Source organism: Orycteropus afer, unplaced genomic scaffold, assembly GCF_000298275.1.
Source record: "Orycteropus afer afer isolate SDZICR_OR568_19922 unplaced genomic scaffold, OryAfe1.0 scaffold00009, whole genome shotgun sequence".
NCBI lineage: Eukaryota > Metazoa > Chordata > Mammalia > Tubulidentata > Orycteropodidae > Orycteropus > Orycteropus afer.
The window spans coordinates 18,421,878-18,446,298 of NW_006921596.1; the positions used below are offsets into that span (position 1 = coordinate 18,421,878).

The 24,421-nt window shown below is 42.1% G+C and overlaps 1 protein-coding gene across 1 annotated transcript in view; it reads left to right on the forward strand.

Moving 5' to 3' along the window:
- Nucleotides 1-640: 640 nt before the first annotated feature.
- The window catches only part of NUP93 (nucleoporin 93), a 101,296-nt gene continuing 77,515 nt past the window's right edge, over nucleotides 641-24,421 (forward strand). Inside the window, exons 1-2 of the mRNA XM_007947279.2 lie at nucleotides 641-819; nucleotides 11,333-11,450. Coding sequence (XP_007945470.1) covers nucleotides 641-819; nucleotides 11,333-11,450 — 297 coding nt within the window. The remainder of the gene's footprint in view (nucleotides 820-11,332; nucleotides 11,451-24,421) is intronic.

A 24,421-nucleotide genomic window follows, 5' to 3' on the forward strand; every position in this document is an offset into this window, starting at 1 on the left:
GGAATGTCTTTTGTGTTAGGGAAGGACCAGGTGTGTGAGCATAACACGGGCTTTGTCAGAAGGTCTGTGTTCTTTTGGTCTCATTCAGCCTCACTGCAACTGAGTATTCTGGGCGTGAGAGTCGTTTCCTCTCTCTCCTCAGAAGGGTCACAGAGTTGCTGTGAGAATCGTGTGAGATAAAGGTCTTCGGCTGTCCAGCACCCTGCACTCTGGGTAGGCGTGTTTGCCTAAGACAGTGGAGGAATAGGAGGTGTTGGTGGTGGTTCCTTAAACCTCACAGAGGTTGCCACTGTGCCTTTCATTTCCTTGTCTGCTTTGGGTCTGTGAGAGGAGGCAGGAATTATGATCTGTGGCTTAATATCGCTGCATTTGTTCTGGTGACAGCAGTCAATCTTAGGGCTGTCAGTATGCACAGAAATTACGCTGCTGCTTCACAGTCTGACTCATTTTCTCTTTCAGGCCTGTTCTCGGGTCTGTTCAGGAACAAATCCTGCTTGTCGATGAGCTGTCTCCTTGTCTGTTTATGAAAAGGCCTCAGTTTTGTTAAGCTTTGAGCAGATTCAGGCAGGGTTTGACACCTGTCTTTCCCTTGATTTAGCTCTCCTTCTTTTTTCTCCACCAGCTAGGATCTGCATTTCCAATGGATACCGAGGGGTTTGGTGAGCTCCTTCAGCAAGCTGAACAGCTTGCCGCCGAGACTGAGGGCATCTCAGAGCTTCCCCATGTGGAACGGAACTTACAGGAAATCCAGCAGGCGGGCGAGCGCCTGCGTTCCCGTACCCTCACACGCACGTCCCAGGAGACAGCAGATGTCAAGGCGTGAGTACTGGTGGGGAGGCAGCATTGGTACTGTGTGGCTTGGGGGCAAGATCTGGTTCTTCCTTCCTGTCTTGGATTTGGATGTGGTCCGTGAGTGACAGACACAAGCCACGTTCTCAGAACTCAGGGAGGTTTGGTAAACAATCAGCAGCCTTGCCTTGTCCCTTCGTCTCTTGGCTTTGCCGGCCTTATCTGCCTGACCCAGCAGTGGGTCTGTGTGATGGGTGGGGTGGGAGAGGCCAGAGGAGCCTTGGTCTCAGTGGTTCCTTCTTGGGCTTGCTGACTGTTAGATCTTAAGTGACTTCTATAAGTGCGTTAGTAAATGTGGGCCATGCAGATAAGTGTTGCTTCCAAAGAGAGCACTCAGTGATGAGCCAAGTTTCTAAGAGTACTTGGGAGAAATTGATGAGCAGTCAGTGAGAGAAGCCGTCCAAGTGAGGAGTGATTCTGCTTATTGTCAGTGACCCCGGAGGCTGCCGCGGAAGGGCCTCAGAAATACGGTGCCTCTTAGTTGGTTGTAGACAGGAAAGTAGGTGATCCCTGAGAGAGTGCAGCTGAAATAAAGTGCCAATGACCCCAACAGCACTGAATGGGCTGTGGATTCTGCAAATGTGTGTTCAAGGTTTCCACTTGCCAGACCTGTACTGCTTCTGGGGCTATATCCATGAATTAGACATGGTCCTTACCCTCAAGGAGCTTATAATTTGGGGGACAGGAAAAGCCCATGCAACTTGTCGTAAGAAATGTGATTTATGGACTACTTACTCTGTGTCAGAAACTTGGCTGTTGTTGTTGTTGTTAGGTGCTGTCAAGTTGTCTCTGACTCACAGCAGCCCTATGTACGGCAGAATGAAACACTGCCTGGTCCTGTGCCAGCCCCACGATCTTTGCTGTACCTCAGCCCATCATTGAGTCCCTGTGTCAGTCTATCTTGTTGAGGGCCACCTTCTTTTTTGTTGACCCTCCACTTTACCAAGCATGATATCCTTCTCCAGGGAATGGTCCCTGACAACATGAATGGCCAGACTTCGTCTCATCTACTTTGGTCATGTTGTCAGGGACCATAGGTGAGACGAAGTAGGTGAGACGAAGTCTGGCCATTCTTGCTTCCAAGGAGCATTCCGGCTGCACCTTTTCCAGGACAGATTTGTTAGTTCTTTTAGCAGTCCACAGTACTTTAAGCATTCTTTGCCAACACCACAAAACTGTCGACTCTTCTTCGGTCTTCCTTATTCGCTGTCCGCCTCTCACATGCACATGACCAAAACAACCAAACTCACTGCCGTCGAGTTGGATCCAATTTATAGTGACCCCTCCTTGGGTTTCTGAGGCAGTATCACCACGAAAGTAGATTGGCCAGTCTTTCTTTTGAGGAGTGGTTGGTGAGCTTGAACTGCCAGCCTTTTGGTTAGCAGTCAAATGCCTTAGGCACTACACTACAGAGGCTTGTGTCAAGCGTACCTTAGTCTTCAAGGAGATATTTTTGCTCTTCAGCACTTGAAATAGGTCTTTTGCAGCAGATTTGTCCAATGCTGTATGTCATCTGATATCTTGAGTGCTGCTTCCACTGGTTTTGATTGTAGAACCAAATAATAGAAAGTCTTTGACAACTTCAATCTTTTCTTCATTTATCGTGATGCTAGAAACTTGGCTAGACTTTGCTTAATCCTCACAACCACACTGTGACATAGGGACTGTGATTGCAACATCACAGGTGAGAAACAAAGGCTCAGAGAGGGCAAGTTGCTCACTTGGATTGCACAGCTAGTGAGTAGTGAGCCAGGAATTACACTCGGCAAGGCTGTCTCCAGAGGGTGTGCTCCTGTCCCTGATGGAGGCCTACATTCGTTTTCCAGCTGATCTTGGGAGTGGAATTTTGGCTGTTCTCTGGAGTCAGGAAGAATGTTGTGGAAATTTTTCTTTAGGCTTTCCCAAAATGTTATTTTTAAAAGAGCTCTGGTGGCGTAGTTCAAACCCACCAGCCACTCCTTGGAAGGAAGATGGGGCAATCTCCTTCTGTAGTGATACTGCCTCGGAAACCCACAGAGGGGTCGCTATGAGTCGGGTCTGACTCGATGGCTGATAACAACAACAATAACAGTTAGTTTTGGTTTTATTGGCACTGATAAAATGATGTCAGAGGGACCCTGGCAGGGATTTTTTTGATAATTTATTTTCTTTTTGTTGAATATATACAACAGAACATACACCAGTTCAACAGTTTCCACCTGTACAGATCAAGTGACACTGACTACGTTCTTGGAGTGTAAAACCTTCTCACCCTCCTTTCCTGAGTTGTTCCTCTTCCATTAACACAATCTCACTGCTCCTCACTTAGCCTTATTAGATAAATATTCCTATCTAATATTTCAAGTTGCCATTGTCACTTTGATCCCACATAGACCGTTCTTAAAAGAGTAGAATGCTCAAGGCAGACATTTTTTACTAGTTAAGCTAAACTTTTGTTTGGTGTTAAGAAGACTTCAGGGGATATTATTGGTTTAAAACTTAAAGATTATCTCAGGGCAGTAGTTTCAGGGATTCATCCGGACTCCATGGCTCCAGGAAATCTGGAGTCCGTGAGAATTTGGAATTCTGCTCTTCTGGCAGAGATTTTTAACTACCTAGCCATTCAGCTAGTGCAGCCAGCTGCTCCCCCACGCTGTTCCCCAACACCCCAGCCAGCCTTTAGACATTGCTGCAGACTCGCCTTCCCTGCGGACTCCTCAGCCGCTGACCTGGCTGCCTGCAGCTGCCTCTGGTCTTGAGCGTGCTGGCTCTGTGCTCGTGTGCAAGGATCTTGCTGGAGCACAAGGCCCACGGTGCCAGCTGAGTTGCTATAGTTATAATTTAATTGCATCAGCTTGATAGCCTATTAAGAGCAAAAAGGGAAAATGTTTTCTTGGTAACAGTTATCAGTCATGCTCTCTTTCTTGTAAATTTCCATTCTTCCCCATCTCTTTCTACCTTAAAGTCATTATTTTAGGGAGGAGGAAGTTGGAACATTGAAAGAATGGGTATAGGGTGGGGCAGGTGCTGCAAGAGAACCCAGTTAGCTGATGACTGTATTTTTCCATCTTCTTAATAGGCAGAAACATAAAGTGTGATGTGAATATTTTAGTAAGGAATGAGGGCAGAAGAGAAAACTGAGTAGGAAAACAATTTCTTACATGAAATAAGTTGGGAAAGAAAATTCTGTACTAGAGAGACAAGATGAGATTGTAGATTTAAGATTGAATTGTTTTATGCTGAATTCATTTGTTTAAATATGCTTTCTTGGATTTTTCTTTTTAGGGAACAGATTTGATAGCTTTTTTGTTTGTGTTTGACTTTCCAAATTGTTATTTTTCACACATAAAGAGTAATACACATAACATATATAAAAGTGTAAATCAGGGGTTGGCAGATTCTGGCCAATGGGCCAGATCCAGCCTGCTGCCTGTTAAAGTTTTATTGGAACACAGCCCCACTTACTCGTGTATTGTCTGTGGCCCCTTTTGTGCTACAGTAGTAGAATTGAGGAGCTGCAGCAGAGACTGTGTGGCCTGCAAAGCCTGACGTGTTTACTGTCTGGCCTTTTAGAGAAAGAGTTTGCTCAATGAATGAATACCCATGTACACATTGCACAGTTAAGACTTTGAATATTATCAGTAGCAGTGAAGCCTTCCCTGGCTGCCGATCATTGATTATATCCCCCCTCTCTTCCATCAGAGATACCTCAATGGATTTTTCCAATCCATTGAGAACTCAAACAACCTAGAGGAGGTGTACAAAGAAAAAGCTAGCAGTCACTTTTCCTAACTTGATCCTCCAAGATACCTAGTGTTATTAATTTGCTCATTCTTTCACGTTTTTCTTCTTGTTCATGCAGAGCAAATACAAACATTTATTTGCCCAAAGTCATGTAACAGATTATAACTTTATTTGTCATACTAATACTGTTGTTACTAGGTGCTGTCAAGTTGATTTTCGACTTAGAACAATTTAATGTAACAGAGTTGAACTACCCCCTAGGGTTTTCTAGGCAGCAAAGATGTCCCTTTCAGGACTCAGGTGCACCTGACCCAAGCCATGGTATTTTCAAATTGCCTCGTATGCATGTGCAAGCTGGACAGCGAATAAGGAAGACTGAAGAAGAATTGAGGTATTTGAATTACGATGTTGGTGAAGAGTACTGAATGGGCCATGGACTGCCAGAAGAACAAACAAATCTGTCTTGGAAGAAGTACAGCTGGAGTGCTCCTTAGAAATGAGGTTGATGAGACTTCTTCTCATGTACTTGGGACCAGGAGGGGCCAGTGCCTGGTGAAGGACATCATGCTGGGTTAAATAGAGGGTCAGCAAAAAGTGGAAGACCCTTAATGAGACATATTGCCACAGTGGCTGCAACAGTGGGCTCAAGCGTAGCAAGGATTGTGAGGAAGGTACAGGACCAGGCAGCGTTCTGTTGTACGTAGGGTCTCTGTGAGTCAGAACCGACTCGATGGCCCCTAACAACACAACGGGTAATAAAGATAGCATACCAGCATTTTACAGCCCCTGCAGAATTAATGGAAAAGAGCCCTGGTTGCACAGTGGTTTAGTGCTTAGCTGCTGGTCGGAAGGTCAGCAGTTCAAACCTGCCAGTGGTTTCATGGGAGAGCATGGGGTGTGGCATTCTGCTTTTGTAAAGATTTATAGCTTTGGCAACCCTAGGGGCAGTCCTGTCCTGTAGGGTCTCTGTGAGTCAGAATCGACTCAGTGGATCTAAGCAGTGGTCACCAGTGTCTGCTGATAGCCCAAAAAGAAAGTGTCAGACATTACATACTTCCCAGTGGAAGTAAGAAGTAATCTTGCCCCCTTCCTCAAAAAATAAATAAATAAATAAATGAATGAATGAATGAAATGTGAATCTGATCAAACCTTTAGAGTTTACTCTAAATTTACAGGCAATACAGAAGGTAGAGGAGCATGTTAAGTGACTTCATGGGGATGAAATCAGCAAAGTCTGTTCTGTGGTAAAGGCTACATCCTTGCTACTTCGAGTGCAGTCAACAGCATCGAAATCAATCGTGAGCTCCTTTCAAAGAGAGAATCTTTCACCCATTCCAGACCTACTGTGTCGGAATCTGCATTTTAACAGCCTCCTAGGTGATTCACCTGTCTATTCAAGTTCAGTAGCATTGCTCTCTAGGAGAAATAATCCAGAAATGAGAACCTCCAGTTTTAATATAATTAAAGGAGATTTAGGGTGCATATCAATCATCTACAAGTAGAGAATTTATTTGGATCTGATTCAAACAAGCACAGATTTAGAAATTGTGAAACAGTCGGGTAGTATCTAACATCTCATAACCTGGGTGGGGGAGATTTGCTTATTTACTCTTTACTATGATAGTTACTGTTTACTTAAATAGTGCTATAGGTGAAATACGTTGGCTACGTTGTTGCAGTTGTTGAGGTTGGGTGGTAGGTACTAGGACGTTTGCCACTTTAATTTTGTGTTTTTAAATTTTTTTGTAAAATATATATTTAAAAGGGAGACTCAGTAGGTTGGCTGTAATCAAAACGATAAGAAGTGTTGCTGAGGATATGGAAAAAATTGGACCCTTATACATTACTGGTGGGAATGTAAAATAGGGTAGCCATGTTGGAAAACAGTTGTTGCTGTTGTTCTATGCTGTCGAGTCGGACCTGACTTAAAAGCGACCCTTGGGTTTCCTAGGTAGTGTCACTATGGAAATAGATTGCCCAACCTTCCTTCTGAGGAGTGGCTGGTGGGTTTGAACTGCCAGCCTTCTGGTTAGAAGTCAAGTGCCTTAGGCACTGCATCACTAGAGCTCCTTTGGGAAACAGACAGTTCCTCAAATAAACATAACAGGCTTGGCCATTGAGTTAATTCTGAGTTATAGCAACTCTGTAGGACAGAGTAAAACTGCCCCATAGGGTTTCCAAGGCTGTATCTTTACTGAAGCCGACTGCCACATCTTTCTTCTGTAGAGCGGCTGGTGGGATTTACCTTTTGGTTGTCCGCCGATCGCCTAACTACTGCCCCATCAGGGCTCCTTTGAGAGTTATCATATAACATGGAAGTTTTACTCCTAGGTATATTCTATCCATAAGAAATAAGAACATGTCTATACAAAAACTTGTACATGAATATTCATAGCATTCTTTGGAATAGGCCAAAAGTGGAAATAATCCAAATGCCCGTCAGCTGGTGAATGGATCAGTGTCCATAAAATGGAATGTTATTTAGAAATGAAAAGGAATGAAGTACTGATGCATGAAAATGTTCTAAAATCAATTGTGGTGATCGCACTACTCTGTGACTGTATTAAAAACCATTGAATTATATACTTTAATGGATGAATTATATGAAATACTAAATGTATCTCAATAAAGCTGTTATGAAAAAGGTGAGGGGCCATTATACTAACACTCATGCTCCGGACGTCTTCTCAAGCTTACCAAATCAAAATCTTCCGGAGGAAAAGTGTCTGGGTGGTTGTAATGGGCCGTTAGGGTTATTCAGCCGTTGAAAACCCTGTGGAGCACAGTTCTGCTGGTGTGCTTGGGGCTGCCATGAGGTGGGGTCGACTTGACAGCAACTGGTCACTGGGGTTAGGAAGTTAGCAGCTGTTGGAAGAGAGACACAAGACTATCTATCTGTCATGGTGGATTGGAGGAGAAGCCCCAGGGATGGCATCATAGTTTACCTGTCTGTCTGGAGGAGATAAACATTTATAGGACGGGGTCTTCTGGGGGTGCCCTATTTAGTTCTGTAGTACTTAGGAGAATAGAACTAAATGTGGAAAATCCTTTCTCTTCTCTAGTAGGTCTGTCCGTTCAGAATTGGAAATCTGAGGTGTTGCATCCATAGGTGTTAGAGTTACTTGTATTACCAAGTGCTCCAGCTGCTTCTGAATGGTCACAGTGATTAGAATGGACACAAACTTGGTCAATGGCATTTTTTGGTAATAAATCATTATCCAAGTAAAAGAAAAAAAATCTGAAAAATTTATCTGTTTCCCCTGAATTTCTTTCTCCTGGAGAGTATTCTAGATGTTAGCAAGAACCTGTGTTTTTTATTCCTCTCCATTGGGAGCTCTGGTGGCATAGTGCCTAAGGCATTTGACTGCTAACCAGAAGGTTCAAACCCACCAGCCACTCCTTGGAAGGAAGGTTGGGCAATCTACTTCCATAGTGATACCACCTTGGAAACCCAAGGAGGGGTTGCTATGAGTTGGATCCGACTTGACCATGAGTTTGGTTTGGTTTCCATTGTCACATTAGCCCAGATGAGTATTGACAGAGTTTGTCAGTTCTGTTCAAAAGTGTTTTTTTTTTTTTAATGCATTTTATTGAAATATAACTTATGTGCAGTGAAATACACAAAACTAAAGTGACATGGGTCAATGCATTTTTTTTTTTTTTTTGCAGTGTTCCCTCCCTTCCCCTCCCACCCCTGGCAGCCAACAAAGAAAATTTCCCTCCATATATAAACCTTTCCTTGACCTTCCACAATAACGAACTAATACTATATTTGTCCTTCGTGATTGACTTATTTCACTCAGCATAATGTCCTCCAAGTTCATCCATATTATATGGTGTTTTGCAGACTCTACATTATTCTTTAGTGCTGCATAGCATTCCATTATGTGTATGTACCATAGTTTGGTCATCCACTCTTCCACTATAAATCTTAGAGATAAGTCCCTTACCAGGTATGTAATTATCGGCAAATATGAATTTGTTGCTGTCATTTTTGTTATGTGCTTTCTCATGGTGTCAGTTTCTTTGTTCCGTATAATTTTCTGTGCTGAGCTTGTTTTGTTTATGAATCGTGTTATCGCTTCCTTCATTGCTATTGTTTTAGTATTTGCTGAATATATATACTGGTCCTCTTTTTTTTTTTTTTTTTATTAGGATTTGGGTGAAGATTTACAGAGTAAATTCACTTTTCATACAGCAGTTCACATATACTTTGTCTCATGTCATTGACCAAAATTTACAATGCAGCAGCTCCCCTCCCACCTCCTCCCCATAGTTACCTCCTCCCAGTGTCCATCCCTTCATACTCTTCGAGAGGCCCATTGTCTGCCAACCCTGTATATGATCTTGGATACACTCTCCATTTAGACATACATAATTGTTTAGCTTGTTCACCCATCTATCCTGGTCCTCTTTTTTTGATGTGAAAGTTTATTATTTTTCTTTGAGGTTATCCTGTGATTTATAGTTTTCTTCCCAATTTAGAGTAGTCCATTCTGTCTTGTAGTTGTCTTGACTTCCCTACCATCTAGAAGTTCTATAATGACACAGTTTTTTCCCTCTTTTTGGTTTGTAGTTGTCCTCATTTGTCAATTGATGTCTCTGGTTCCCTGTGTACAATCCTGTAGGCTTATTTACTTTGGATACTTCCATAGCTGGGTTGGTTTCTGGGTTGTATCATCATGTGTGTTAACGGTCAGTTGTTGTTGGCTGTTGTTGCTTCTGTGTCCACAGGGCTCCCCTTAACATCTCTTGTAAGGTTGGTCTGGTTTTAACAAATTCCCTTAATTTCTACTAATCTGGAAATTTCCTAATTTCACCATCATATTTGAGAGACAGTTTTGCTGGGTACCTAATTCTTGGTTGGAAATTTTTCTCTTTCAGTGTTTTATACATACCATCCCATTGTCTTCTCACCTGCATGGTTTCTGTCAAGAAATCTGAGCTTAGTCTTATTGATTGCCCCTTGTAGGTAACTTTTTGTTTTTTCCATGCTTCTCTCATGATTCTTTCTTTGTCTTTGGTTTTGGTAAGTTTGATGATGATATGTCTGGGTCATTTTCTTTTGGGGTCTATCCTGTTTGGGGTTCGTTGCACTTCCTGAATGGATATATTCTCATCTTTTCATCATACTGGGAAAATTCTCTTCCAACAAATCTTCAACAATTTTCTCTGTGGTTTTATTTGTCTAGTCCTGTTCTAGAATTCTGATTACACATAGGTTATTCCTTTTGATGGTATCCCATATGAACCTTAGGCTTTCTTCATTTTGTTTTGATCTGTTTTCTGATTGATCTCTTTCCAAAGAAGTGTTCAGGTATTTGCCTTCAATCTCATTAATTCTGTCTTCCATTGATTCAGTTCTGCTCCTTTGCCCATTCAATGTCTTATCTATTTCTGAAAATTTGGTATTAATCTTCTGAATTTCTGGCTGTAGATTTTGTATCATTTCTATTTTTTCATTTATTTTGTCATTTTGTTCTTGTATTGTCTTTTGAAAATGTTCTAGGATTTTCTCTGTGTTTTCCTTGATCTGTCTCTCAATTAGTTGAAGATACCTAAATGTAATTCTTTTGAATTCCTTATCAGGGAGTTCTAATGCTGCATCATCCTCAGGGATGTGTTTTGAGTCTGTATCCTGGTCCCTTGTTTCTCCTGCTTTATTTTGCTTCTGTATCTCTGTCAATTGGTTTTTCTTTTCTTTGTTGAAGAGGGTTTGTATTGCTTGTCTGCCTGTTCCTCCATCTTACCAGAAGTCTCCCTGTTCAAAAGTGTTTGTCGGTCACATGACAGTCCAGTACTGTTGGGCTAGGCAGCAGAGAGGGAACTTAAAGATGTACTGGACATCGTGGTTGGCTTTTGAAGAGAAGTCCTGGGGGGCAGGAGAAAGAGGACTGGGAGTCAGGAAATGTGGCTTCTAGTTTGACCACCCTTGGGCAAATTATTGGCTACTCTGGCCTTTGGTGTCCCCATCTGATGACTGACGTTGGGAGTAGGTGACTCCTGAAGCTTCTGAAATTCCCTAAGTATAGGTTGAGGTAGAGTTTGTGCTCCCGAGCTGGGGAACCTAGGTTTACATCCTGGCCCTGCCACTTCTTGGCTCTGTGACAATTTGGTTAACTTCTCAGTACCTTAGCTTACACACTTATAAAATGGGGATTAATAATAGAATGTACCTCATTTTTCCCCCATAACTGTGAAGTGTTTGGTGCAGTCTGGCCTTTGGCAATCCTATCATTTTATTCTGGACAGACCCTCACTCTAATTCACGATCAGAACTTGCATCTCTCTTACTACCAAATGCAGTGTTGTATCTGTATTCCAGGTGATGGACTTTAGGAGGAGGTATAAAACAGCCATATCAACATATCTGGGCAGTGTATAGGAAGTTTTGAGTATAAGAAATATTTGATGTTGGGCAATCTACTTCCGTAGTGTTACTGCCTTGGAAACCCAAGGAGGGGTCGCTGCGAGTCGGGTCTGACTCAACAGCACATAACAACAACAATCCTGTTCTCAGGAACTCTGGTAGCATAGTGCCTAAGGCATTTGACTGCTAACCAGAAGGCTGGCGGTTCAAACCCACCAGCCACTCCTTGGAAGGAAGGTTGGGCAATCTACTTCCATAGTGATACTGCCTCAGAAACCCAAGGAGGGGTCACTGTGAGCCAGATCTGACTCCACAGCAGTGAGTTTGGTTTGGTTTTGGAATCCCATTCTCTAACTCATTTTTGTCTCTCTACCTTGTATTCCCACATAGGTCAGTTCTCCTTGGGTCTCGGGGACTTGACATATCCCACATCTCACAGCGTCTGGAGAGTCTGAGTGCGGCCACCACCTTTGAGCCTCTTGAGCCTGTGAAGGACACGGACATTCAGGTAAGGGCTGCCAGGTGCCAGGAATGGCATGTAACCAGACTGAAGTCCCTGGCACTATTTTGCTCTGCTGATTTGGAAATTCTGGTTTTCCTGGGTGATTTTCTGCTTCCTTAGATGTTAAGAGAATGAGAGACTCAGCTTTGGAAGAAAGCAACTCCAACCTGCCTTTTTTAGATTATTATAATCATAAGAACAGATTTCTCTTCCTTCCTTGGGCTTAATCCAAGGCATAAAAACATTAGTTGTAAGTTCCTCTTGTTTTCTTTACTAGATCTCAAATAATCTTACTATTCATCTTCTGCATTTCTTTTCTAAATCTTGCTTGTATTGGCTGACAGAGAGCTGAGGAAAACTCAGAGCACTATTTACTGAAACCTATTCATTGATTTCCAGAAAATATTTGGCTACATTAGTGGCAGCAGGAAATAGACCACATCGGCCCATTTAAGCAAACATACCACTGGTACAACGCAGAACTATTTTTTTCAAATGAGAAACAGATATATAAGAAGGCAAAATTATTGAGGAAAATTGGTGGTTCACTTCTGGTTTTCAGCAGTGGGGACCCTGACTATATTTGCATTAGAATGAAGGGTCCGGTGGGGCACCATTTTTGATGACTGGTTTACCTTTGAAATGAAGGCTACAAGATCCTACAATGGCAGCTCCTAGTTGTTGTTGTTGTTGTTGTTATTTGCCGTCGAGTCAGCCCTGACTCATAGCGACCCCTCCTTGGGTTTTCGAGGCAGTGTCACTATGGAAGTAGGATTGCCCAACCTTCCTTCCGAGGAGTGGCTGGGGGGTTTGAACCACCAGCCTTCTGGTTAGCAATCAAGTGCCTTAGGCACTATGCTACCAGAGCTCCTGCAACTCCTAGTAGAGTTGGGAAATAGTTGTGTTATTTGGGTTCAATTTGAATTAATACCATCTATCCTTTGGAAGAACTATTTTAATCCATCTAACTGCCACAACTCTACTGCATTTATTCCAACACAGAAACATAAAACCCTATGTTTGAATAATTATAGATATTCATTATTTTTTCTGTTATTGATGCATTTCCAAAGTGTAAAAATCTAGGTGTTTTTTCCCTCGATTTTATGCACTCAGTTGTACTTGACTGTCAATTTATAGCTCATTTCCATGTAATCTTAAATGGGTATGCATACTTCTTTTGTGGTTTTTCCCCTCCTATTTCAACTGATTGATGCTTATACTGATGATTTGTTTATAAAAATACATACTTATAGCAGGGATCAGAAGTAGAGAATGGGACATGTCTTAAGTAATTTGAATCCTCAGCGTGTAGGCAGCATTCCTAATAGTATAGAAAGAAATGGCATTTGCTGAAAGGTTGGTTTTTGGAATGTCTTTAATATTGAAAATACCAAAGAATCTGTTTATTTTAAGACTTAACTGCTTTTTGTCTTATTCTTTGGCCTACTTGGAATGCATGTTTGGAAAACTCGGCAGTGTTTAGTGATGCATTTTATTCAGGTCCACTGATGTGGTGCTCTGGTTTTACTTTGCAGTATTATCGAAGGGCTTATAAATGTATTGAGTCATCATGGTCATGTGTTCTAACCCTCTCCTTAATTCACGAACACCCTGCTTCAACACCCCCGTTAGATGGTTTCCTAGCAATGCATGCTCTGTTATATCAAAGAGAATTTCTTAATTTGGAATGAGCATGGCTAAGAGTTTTGGTCCTGTACCCCTGGGAAATCTTTGAATTTTGAGACTAAGGATGCTTCTGTTCAAAATTTTACTTCTCAGTTGGACTTTTCAAAATAGCTTCAAAAATGCAGAATCTAAGATAGCTTTTGATTAATTGAGAGTTGATTATCTAGACCTGAAATGAAGGGTTAGGACTTAACTAGTTTTGAAATCAGTCCTCTGTGGAGTTTATATTCTTTCCAGCAAAGGCTCAAAGGAGAAAGTTTAGCTATGATCTGAAGGGCCAGGGCTTTGGTCTAATCTGAGATGGCTCACATTGGAGGGCTTAGAGTTTTAAAGTTGTGTTCAGTGGCTCAGCTGACCTGTGTTTAAACTTTGTATATAGGTGTCTGATATACGTAGTATCATTTTCTTGTCTGTCTTCTTATTTAGTTGTCATGTTGTAAGAGCCAAACTATCTAGTGCCCTTAGCACGGAATGGCCCTGCTTTTTAATTCTTCTCATAATGCTGGAAGAGGCACCTATGCATCATCAGTGGTTGATACCAAGAAGAGTAAATTTGAACATTTTCAGTTTTTTTTTTTTAAAGAAAAGCCAGCTACACATGATCTGATGGACTGTTAAATAAAATTTTGTTGTAACAACTTTATAGTGACATAATTCACATGCTATACTATACATCTGATGGATTTTTAAAAAAAATTTGTGGTAAGATATAAAAAAGTTTACAATTTTAACTATTTTTAAGTGTACAATTTAAGTGACATTAATGTGTTCATATGTTGTGCAACCATCACCACTGTCTACTTCCAAAAGTTTTTCATCATGCCAAACAGAAACTCAGTACCCCTTTAACCATAATTTTCTATTCTCCCCTCTCCTCAGCTCCTGGTAACCACTAATACATTTATCTTTATGCTTTTGCCTAGTCTAGATTTTACATAAGTATATTTATACAGTATTCTTTTGTGCCTATTTCATTTCACTCATCATAATATCTTCAAGTTTATCCTTGTCATAGAGTATATCAGAACTTCATTTCTCTTGATAACTGACTAATTTTCCAATTATATATATTTCACATTTTGTTTATCCATTTATCTATTGATGGACACTTGGTTTCCACCTTTCGGCTATTGTGAAGAATACTGCAGTGGACATTGGTGTACAATTATCTCTTTAAGTCCTTGCTTTCAATTCTTTTGGGTATATACTCAGAAGTGGAATTGCTGGATTATTATATGGTGATTCTGTGTTTAACTTTTTAAGGGAACAATTAAACTCTTCCATGGTGAATGTACCATTTATATTTCCACAAGCAATAAACAAGGATTCCAATTTTTTCACATCCTTGTCAACATTTTTTATTTTCAGTGTTTTTGATAATACCCATTCTAGTGAATGTGAAATGGTATCTCACTGGGATTTTGATTTGCATTTCCCTAGTGACTAATGGGGAGCCCTGGTGATGCCTTAAGTTTGGTGGTTCAAATCCACCAGCTGCTTCATGGGAGAAAATGTATAGTATGCTTCTATAAAGATTTGTTGTTGTTGTTAGGTGCCGTAGAGTCAGTTTCAACTCATAGTGACCCTGTGTGCAACAGAATGAAACTCTGCCAGGTCTTGTGCCGTCCTCACGGTCTTTGCTATGCTCAAGCCATCACGGCAGCCACGGTGTCAGTCCGTCTTGTTGAGGGTCTTCCCCTTTTTTGCCGACCCTTTACTTTACCAAGCATGATATCCTTCTCCAGGGACTGTCCCTTTGGACAACATGTCCAAAGTACATGAGACAAAGTCTGGCTGTTCTTGCTTCTGAGAAGGAGCATTCGGACACTTCTTCCAAGACTGATTTGTTCATTCTTCTGGCAGTCCTTGGTGTTTTCTTTATTTTTCACCAATGCCACAATTCAAAAGTATCAATTTTCCGGTCTTATTCACTGTCCAGCTTTCACATGGATATGAGCTACTCCAGGAGAAAGATGTGGCAGTCTGCTTCCATAAATGTTTATAGGCTTAGAGACCATATGGGTCAGTTCTACTCTCTTACAGAGTTGCTGTGAGTCAGAATCGTCGGCAGTGGGTTTGGTTTTCAGAATGACTGATGACGTTGAACAGCTTTTCATGTGCTTATTAGCTGTTTGTATATCTTTGGAGCAATGGTATTCAAGTCCTTTGTGTATTTTTTAATTGGGTCATTTGTCTTTTTGTTGTTGAGTTATAGGTGTTCTTTATATATTTTGGATTTTAAACCCTCACCAGATATATGGTTATTAAATATTTTCTTCCATTCTGTAGGTTGTCTCTTCACTTACTTGATTTAAATCCTTTGATGCACCCGTTCTTATCATCTGATGGACTTTTGTATATGAACTTTTATTTTTGAACCAGTGCATTTTTTGAAATGAGAATGCACCCTAGCCCCACATATCAGTCAATTTATTATGTCAGTTTGTAAGGCCCTTAAAGTACTGTTTGTAGAAGGAAATGCTGATGCTGACGCCGCCCAGCACGTCCACTGTTTGCATTACTTAGGAGCTTGAAAAGGCATTTTCTCACGTGTAGATTGTCCTTATAAACATTGATTATATTTTCTTCTGTTTCCAATGGAGTTTGAAATCAGTAGGGTTTTTTTGTTGTTGTTCTTGTTACCGTTTCATTGCTTGTCATAATCAATGATGTTGGCATATGTTGAGAATGACAACTTTTTTTTTTTTTAAATGCTCTGATCAGCAAAGGTAACAAGTTTTTTAAAAAAATATGCTTTAAAAGAAACAAACAATATATCTATAATGCTAGTCGATTTTTTTGTTTGTTTATTTTTGTTTTGGAAATGGTCGTAAAGAATGCCTGCATGTTTGTTTAATGGAGATGAAGTACCTGTTAACAGGCCATGACACTAACGTGACTGTAGTGACCTGCTCCTGTGACTGTGCTTTGGAGAGCATTGGTCCTTTCAGAGATCACTTTGCCTAGGTCTGTCTTTGGGGAAAAAAAAAATTGAGGGCAGATTGCACAGATTTAATGCACCTTGGATGATGTGTGTGATAAAAGTGAAAGTTTACACAGTTCAGTTACATCCTGGGCTTTTTCACTAGATTGCATGTATACATCAAGAAGGCTATGCAGAAATAATCTGAGTTAACCATAAAAACAGGAGCTATAGTTCCCTAGCATTAGGCTATAATATTTCCAGATAGTGTTAGACTAAAACTCAACAAAACCAAACTCACTGCCATTGAATCGATTCCGACTCATAGTGACTCCCGTTGGGTTTCCATGGCTGTAAATCTTCATGGAAGCAGACTGCCTCCTCTTTCTTCCACAGAGCAGCTGGTGGGTTTGAATCACCGATCTTTTGGTTGACAGTCAAATGCCTTAACCACCACCAGAGCTCCTTACTGTATTAGTTTCCTAGGGCTGATGCAACAAATTACTACATACTTGGTGGTTGCAAACAACAGAGCTTTATTTTCCCACAGTTGTGCAGGACATTCCAAAGCCAGGTGTCAGCAGGGCCACACTCCCTCTGAAGCCCCCAGGGGAGAGTCCTTCCTCGCATTTCTTCCAGCTTCTGGTGGCTCCTTACGTTCCTTGGCTTGTGGCAGCTTAACCCAACCTCTGCCTGCATCTTCACATGGCCTTACTCCATGTGTATCTGAAATTTCCCTCTCCTTTAGCTTATAAAGTCAGCAGTCATTAGATTTAGGGCCCATCCCAAATGTGGGATAACAAGAGATCCTTAACATAATTACATCTGCACAGACCCTATTTCCAACTAAGATTATCTTCCCAGGTACCAGAGGTTAGGACTTGGACATATTTGGGGGACACAGTTCAACTCCAAACAGTTTTATGTAGCAGAAACTCCAGCTGTAATGAGACATTCTTAAATCTAACTCCATTTCACAGCCTTATGGAGTGTTGGGCTGAGGCATCTGATTGCAGATCTCGACCAAGTATTTGATCTTGCCCTCAACATCCTCTTCAGGACATACGGCTGAGTCCTCATGTCTGATGCCAGCCTTGAGTAGTAGTTCCTTTCTCTAAACAGGTTCATCACGTGTAACATGTTTGAGAATTTCTGTAGAGACATTTTTTCAAATGAAAACAGTGTGCTTTTTAAAGTATTAAACATCTTAAATACTGTGTGACATTCTGCTCCCACAAAGATTATAGCCTCACAAACCCTTTGGGGTAATTCAGCTCTGCCCAGTAGGATAGTTATGAGTCAGAATCAAGGTGATGGCAACAGGTTAGGTTTCTTTTTTTAGGCAGAATTAAGTTGTGACACTTTGCAAAGGTAGGAACCTGGCGCAAATGTGTGTGTATGGGTATGTGTGTGTGTGTATATATATAAAACCAAACGAAACTCACTGCCATCGACTTGGTTCCAACTCATAGTGACCCCCTTTGGGTTTCTGAGGCAGTAAATCTTTATAGAAGTAGATTGCCCAGTCTTCCTTCTGAGGAGTGGCTGGTGGGTTTGAACCCCAACCTTCTGGTTAGCAGTCAGATGCCTTAGGCACTACATCACCAGAGCTCCTTGTATGTATGTGTAATATATATACACACACATATATACCACAAACCAAACTCACTGCCATTGAGTCGATTCTGACTCATTGCGAGCCCTGTTGGGTTTCTGGGGTGATAAATATTACTGGAAATAGAAAGCCCCATCTTCCTTCTACACAGCAGTTTCTTTGTGTGTGTGTGCTTTGTACAGCCAGGATGCTTAGCCCCCTCATTTTTTTCTTTTATACTTTAGGCCTTTGCTCACTGTCTTCCCTTAACCTGGACTGGGAACTATGGAACATACAGGTACTGATTTGAGTGTTAACACTGAAGCTTTTTCTTAGATGTCGCCTCTTCCATAGTCTTCTCAGATTTCTCTTCCCCTCTGGCCTCCAGATGTAGTATGTTGGCTTTACTGCTTAAGAGAAGGCAAAACTTCTCTCCACAGAGTAAACAGAAATCTAGATTATGTTGGAATTTACTTAGCAGCCAATTCTAACCATAGATAAGTGAAAATTCAGTTCTGTGCATCCTCTACCCCCTTTAAAAACAGACACCCTATTCTGCAGGTCTTTATATAATCTCCCTGAATCTTCAGGTGAAAATCTGCCCAGTGTGAGTAAAGAGATAAGAGGAGGAGGTCTCAAATGGAGGATAAAATAACCTAAGAAAATCGGAGTCTGAGAAACTAATCTGCCATGTGTGACTAATGCTACAATAGTAATTGCCTTTTTAAAAAATGTGTTTTGCTTCCCGCACTGTAACAGTAATAAAATATTCATTGTTTCTTTCCTTTCTCTGTCCTTGGCCTTGGAAATGTACAGTGTGCCCCAGCCACTCTTAGCTTATCTTTTAAATAGAAGAACCTAAATAGCTTGTAAGTATAAAAACGAGTCAGTGCTGCTGTAACCCCTTATCACCTAAATTGTTATTTTCATAGTTTATCTTTTAATTTTATATCTTCAGAATCAAGAGACTCCTGCTTAAATGCAGCCATATGTAACGGCTGAGAGGGGAAGCGGCGGTGCTGCTGTGCCCTCACTCACTGTCGGTAGTGCCGGCAGGCTGGGGGGCGTTCCAGACATCCTGTGGCAGTTTGTCAGAAAGAAGGTCAGACCTGCCTGGAATGATTAGTGTGCTAAGTAGCAGCTCTTTGGGAAATCTCCCTGGGAAAACAGTGCTAAGGAAAAAGTGCAGTAACATTTCCCTAGTTTGGATCAGTTGAGGGAAAGTGCAGTGTGAATAGATAAACGGTGTCTTAATTCTCGGACTACTTTCAAGGAAATGCAGTTGTCATTTTCATCTGTTTGTAGAAACTGAAACTGCCAAAGGGAGGTCTTTTCTGAGCTGTTGTAGTGGATCTAAGGAAGAGATGAGTGAGGTTCATTCATGAGAGTTGCATCTGTTTGGATACTGATTTTTTCTGTAGCAGTTCTGAGAAATGCTTTAAGTGGGCAAAACATACCTCTCTTCCCTCTTGTTTCTGCTCATAATTTGCTTGAGCAGGCTCTTCTGCACAGAATGGTGAGCGTTCACCCAAATTAGCCCTAATTGCATCATCAGAAATACTGAGCTGATGGACTCTGAAGCAGTAAGACTTTGCTTTTTAAATGTTTTCACATAATAGAAAAATATGGGAGACTGTTCCATGGACTTAAAGGCGTGAAAGTTTTTGGTTAAGTGTTGGTGTTCATTGATCTCCTTTGTTATAGTCCTTTTGCCCCCCCACCCCTTGCCAAGAGTCAGTGGGAAGTTTGTGGTGACTTTTCTTTGAGCTTGTAGAGGGCTTTAATGGATACTTAGAGGAGCCCTGGTAGCACAGAGATTAAGTGCTCAGCTGCGCACGTAACAGACAGTGGTTTGAACCCACAAACAGCTCCATGGGAAGAAGACCTGATGACCTGCTTTCATAAAGATTAAGGCCTAGGAAACCCTGTAGGGCAGTTCTGCCCCATCCTATAGGGTCCCTGTGAACTGGAATTGACTGGATAGCAATGGGTTTGGTTTTGGGAATGAGTACTTGAATCTTGCTCTTTCTCAGTTCATAGGAGCTGTTTATCCTGGACTTAAAGCAACTTGTAGTTAATGCTTTTAGCTTCACCAGCAAATGAATCTGAATCTCACTGGATCCAAAGCCTGTTTGCTTCTCTCCAAAGCTGAGAGAAGGCTTTTCCTGGAACACGAGGTGTTTTAGGCCGAGATTGGAGTGTAGTGGTCGCACTGTGTGTAGCAGACCCCACCTCACTGGGTTCTGGATTCTGGTTTAGGGACAGTAGTTGTGCCAGGCTTTGTCCTTTGTGTGAACACGGTGGTGTCCATGTCACCCCAACTTAATAAATATACTTGCTGTGCCTTGTCATTAAACACCGAGCCAGTGTAAATCTCAGAGCCAGAAAAACCGTAAACCTGAGAAATGGTGTTCTCACAGAGGCCAGCCTAGCATGCTCTGCTGTTCTGTGTTTGTAATTAGGTAACCTGATGCAGGGTGCTGTGCTAAGTACTGAAATGATTTAATTTTTCTGCCTGCTTGTGATAAGGGAAAAAGTAGGCATTGTGGTCTGGTGACAAAGTAGGCAATTACATTAAAGTGTCCTGTGAATGGAATTAAAAATGGCAACTTTGAAACAAAAATGGGCATTAAAGGCATCGTCTGTGGAAAATGGGAGAAACTTCTTTTGTGTGAGCCAAGGCTATAAGATCTCAGCCTTTTTATTTATCCATTCACAGTTACTTCTGAATGCTGGCCTCTCTGAACAAGCAAGTAAATGGATGCTGAATGCATTCTGAGCAAGCAGGAAATGACAGGCTTTTTTGTCTTCTCAGAGGTTTCTTAAATCCTGTAGTGAGCAAGGGAATACTCCTTACCAATTCAAAGAAGAAAGAAGTTGGAGTGGTTCTGTAAGACTATTTTGAAACAAGTCCATGGCTAAAATATTTGTCTACCATTTTAATAGAGCACTTCAAATGTTGGCCCGACCTTGGGGCCTTTGAACTGGAACTGAATCCCCCTGCTCCTTCCCCAACTCTCCCTTAACCTGCCAATACCTATTGATGCTCCAGCACTCCGGGGGGGGGGGGGGCACAGGTATGGTCATCTTCAGTCTGACACCTTGAAATCGCTTGGTTTCAGGAATCAGAAATGGGCATTCTTTTTATCTGCTGAAGTGTTTGATACTGGAGTGGATGTGATTTAAATGGGGGTTAAAACCCTGTCGAATATTGAATGCATTACTGTAGAACAGTGCGTCATCTTCAGATGGCAGCCGCACCCATTGTGCCACTTTGATCTGCTTGCCGCAGTGCCCTGTGATCTCCTACTTCTGTTTTGGAATATTCGATACAAAGCTTTCAAGGTTGGGCAGCCTGTTGAGGCTCTTTCACTTGGTGGTACGTAGTTGCAAAGTGTGGTCTCGAGTGACAAAACTTTAGGGCGTTGGTTGCTGGTGACTCCACTAAAAGTCCACATTTTGTGAGGAAATTGAGAGAGGGGCTCAGGTCGAGGAGACTTGGTTTTGCTTCATTTTGTTTGTGTGTTTGCTTGGTGGGGACCAGAGAGGAAGCCGGGAGGTGGAGACGGCAGCATTTTCTACTGACAAGACCTGTGCTTAGATTTTCTTTTTGCCGTAGAACTCTCGGAACGAGAGTGTATTGCTTTCTGTTTAAGCCCTTTCCTGTTTCACAAATCATCTTGCACTTCAGCTATGGAGAGCTTGAATGAGTTTCCCGAGCTCAGGTTTGCTGTTGCTGGCAGGCGAGCTGGGCTAAGGCCCTTGATTCTGACAGCCGCTGGTCTGCAACACTAATGATCAGCAGCGGGGCTCGAGCCACTTTAATTATCCTGGAGGACAGAAGGGCGAGGCCTCGCTTCTCACTGTGAAGTGGCTGCGGGGCTGAGATACCATCAGCAAAATCCTGCCTGTGCTTTGCAGAAAACCCACCACGAGCTTGAACCGCACTGCAGCAGAATCTGGGCGGAACACAGCTTCCGAGAAATGAAACTGAAGGACCCCTCGTCTCGGACATATTTACAATTAGGACTAGGCCTTTTGCTTAATTTCTAAAGCAAAGAGGAGGGTTAGGTCAGCAGAGTGTAAGTGGGAGTGTGGATTTACAGGCTAACTTTAGTGTTACTACCTGATTTGCTTTATTTCTTTGAGAGGCGTGAGCGAAAGGATGAGAGACAGTTTCCTGCACTCCTCCTTTTTCTTTGAAAACATTATGTATTTCAAAATGCCGTTGCTCTCTCAGGGACAGGTAGACACAGCCAGGGAAGGTTGTGAAATGCCTCATTTGCTCAAGGTACCGAAATGAACTTCTGTGAGTACTCTCCCCTGTCTTACCAAAACACAAAAACAAACAAACAAAAAAGCCCAAAGCTGCTGCTGTCAAGTGGATTTCAACTCACAGTCGGAATAGGACAGAGTAGAAATGTAAGACAGAGTGGAACTGCCCCATGGGGTTTCCAAGGCTGTAAATCTTTACGAAAACAGACGACTACATCTTTCTCCCACAGAGTGGTTCTAACCACCCACCTTCCAGTTAGTAGCTGAGCACTTAACCACTGCGCCTCCAGGCCTCCTTATCCCCTTTCACAATAGTGTTTATTAGATTCTCTTTATCCACAGTCCAGTGGGAGCTCTGGCGGTGTAGTGCCTAAGGCACTTGACTGCTAACCAGAAGACTGGAGGTTCAAACCCACCAGCCACTCCTCGGAAGGAAGGTTGGGCAGTCTATTTCCATAGAAGTATCGCCTCAGAAACCCAAGAAGGGGTTGCTATGATGAGTCAGATCCAACTCGACAGGAGTGAGGTTTTTTTTTGTTTGTTCTTCATCAGCAGTGCATGGCAGTCTGTCTGTGCAGGGCCAGTCTCTGATCAAGCAGGCCTGGGGACCCTTGGAGGTCCTAGGCATTTACAGTAGCACTTGGCTCTCAGATGCAGTCCCAGCCCCCCAATGACTAGAGTGGAAGGAATATATGGTGGTAGGTTTGTTCATGGGAAAAGCTCTCACCAAACCAGTGCTTCTCACACCAGTTTTCTTCTTTTCATTTCTAATTCGTCACAGACTGATACTTTCATAAACTCTAATGAAAGTGAATTGCTAGAAAAACATGAAGTAAAAGATGTGCAAACATCCAGCTCCAATTTTTTTTTTTTTTTTTTTTAAATTATCATTAGATTCAACAGACATAAAAACAACTATCAGATTGCTATGAAAGTTTCCAAAGGCTTCTTCTCCATTTGGGACTGACTTGTTGCAGACCAGAACAAACCATTTGTAGGCTGGTGCTCCTTAGGCCTGACTTTGAGCAGCACTAATGAAAATAGTTGGGTTTTCCTTTTCTTTTTTTAATTAAATGCTCCCTGCGAGTGCAGTGAAACGTGGTGCCAGAGGCCAGTTCAACGCTTGTCTTCTGTTTCACCCCAACAAGAGCTGGGGTGGCTTATCGAGCATTTGCTTTATCCAGGCACTGTGCTAAATAAACACTTCTGGATTTTCGGACTTGATCTTCCCAACAAGCCCCTCAGAAACTGAAATCACTGCCATTGAGGAGATCCCCACTCACAGCGATTTCCCCTTGGTTTTTTTTCCCAAGGCTGTAAGTCTATGCAAGACTGCCTCCTCTTCCTCCATGAAGTGGCTGGTGTGCTTAAACCACCAGCCTTTCGGTCCGGTTCTCAGCCAAAATGCCCTAACCACTGCCCACCAGAGCTCCTTAACCCCCCAGGCAGTTGCTCTTGTTAACCCCCATTTCACAGTTGAAGAGCCTGAGACCTAGAGACTAGTTCCTTCAAGTGTGAACTCCCTTCTTTAAGTTTGAGCTCAGTACACTGCCCTTGACATGCTAGGTTTTAAATTTAATTTCTAGACTCAACTGTTTTAGGAAAAGAGTAAATTTTCAGGATGTCTTTGAAGAAGGAGGGGTAGTGGAAGTATGAAATCAAAGTATAATTAATGGTTCATTCAGAGCAAAGCAAGGAATTGAAAGCCCACAGTGACAGCGAAAGGTGCTCCAGCTTTTGAATGGATGTGGCTGGCTTTGCTGAGATTTAAATGAGCTGAGTGGTAAGATAATGGGGATTGAAGGAGAAAGGGGAGCTTGCTTTCTGAACCTGGGTGGGAACCCCTGCTGGTCTGAGGGGAGATGCTGGTGTTTGCAGGAAGGCCCCACCTGCTTCACACGTTTAGCTCCAGGTGCTTCCTTCTTTGCCATAGTTTTCTGCTTGCTGAGCTGTCAGTTTAATTTACTGTCCAAAGCTCAGCCTATTATTTCTCAGGGTTGCTGCCCTACAGGTACACAGTAAAGGATTTCTGTGAAACCTTGGAGCAGCTTTTCGTTTCAAAATGCCAAGGCTTTGTGCTTGGGAAAATAGGTTGTGTTCAAGCTTCTTGCTTGATCATCTTTGTTTTGTTTTGCTTCTGAAGCTGAGCTTGAGTTAGAAGGATGATGCTAGAAGCAATTTAAAGGGCACATCAAATTTTTACTGTAATACTGAACTATTGATTGTTGACTTATTTGTAGGTTTAATGCAGACCTATTTCCTTACTTAGCGTCTGACTGGCCATTAAGCCCTGGCAGTGTGCCAGAGTGTTGAAATCTTGTGTTGTATAATATGATTTGGTTGTCTAGGGGCATTATGTGTGTTTGTTTTTTAAAGACACAAAGCCCTCAACTTTGCGTGTATACTTTAGGACACAGAATTTTTCTACAGCAGAATTACTTTTGGGAGATAGCGTGAAAGTGCGGAGTTGACATTTGGCAGCACATCAACATCCGA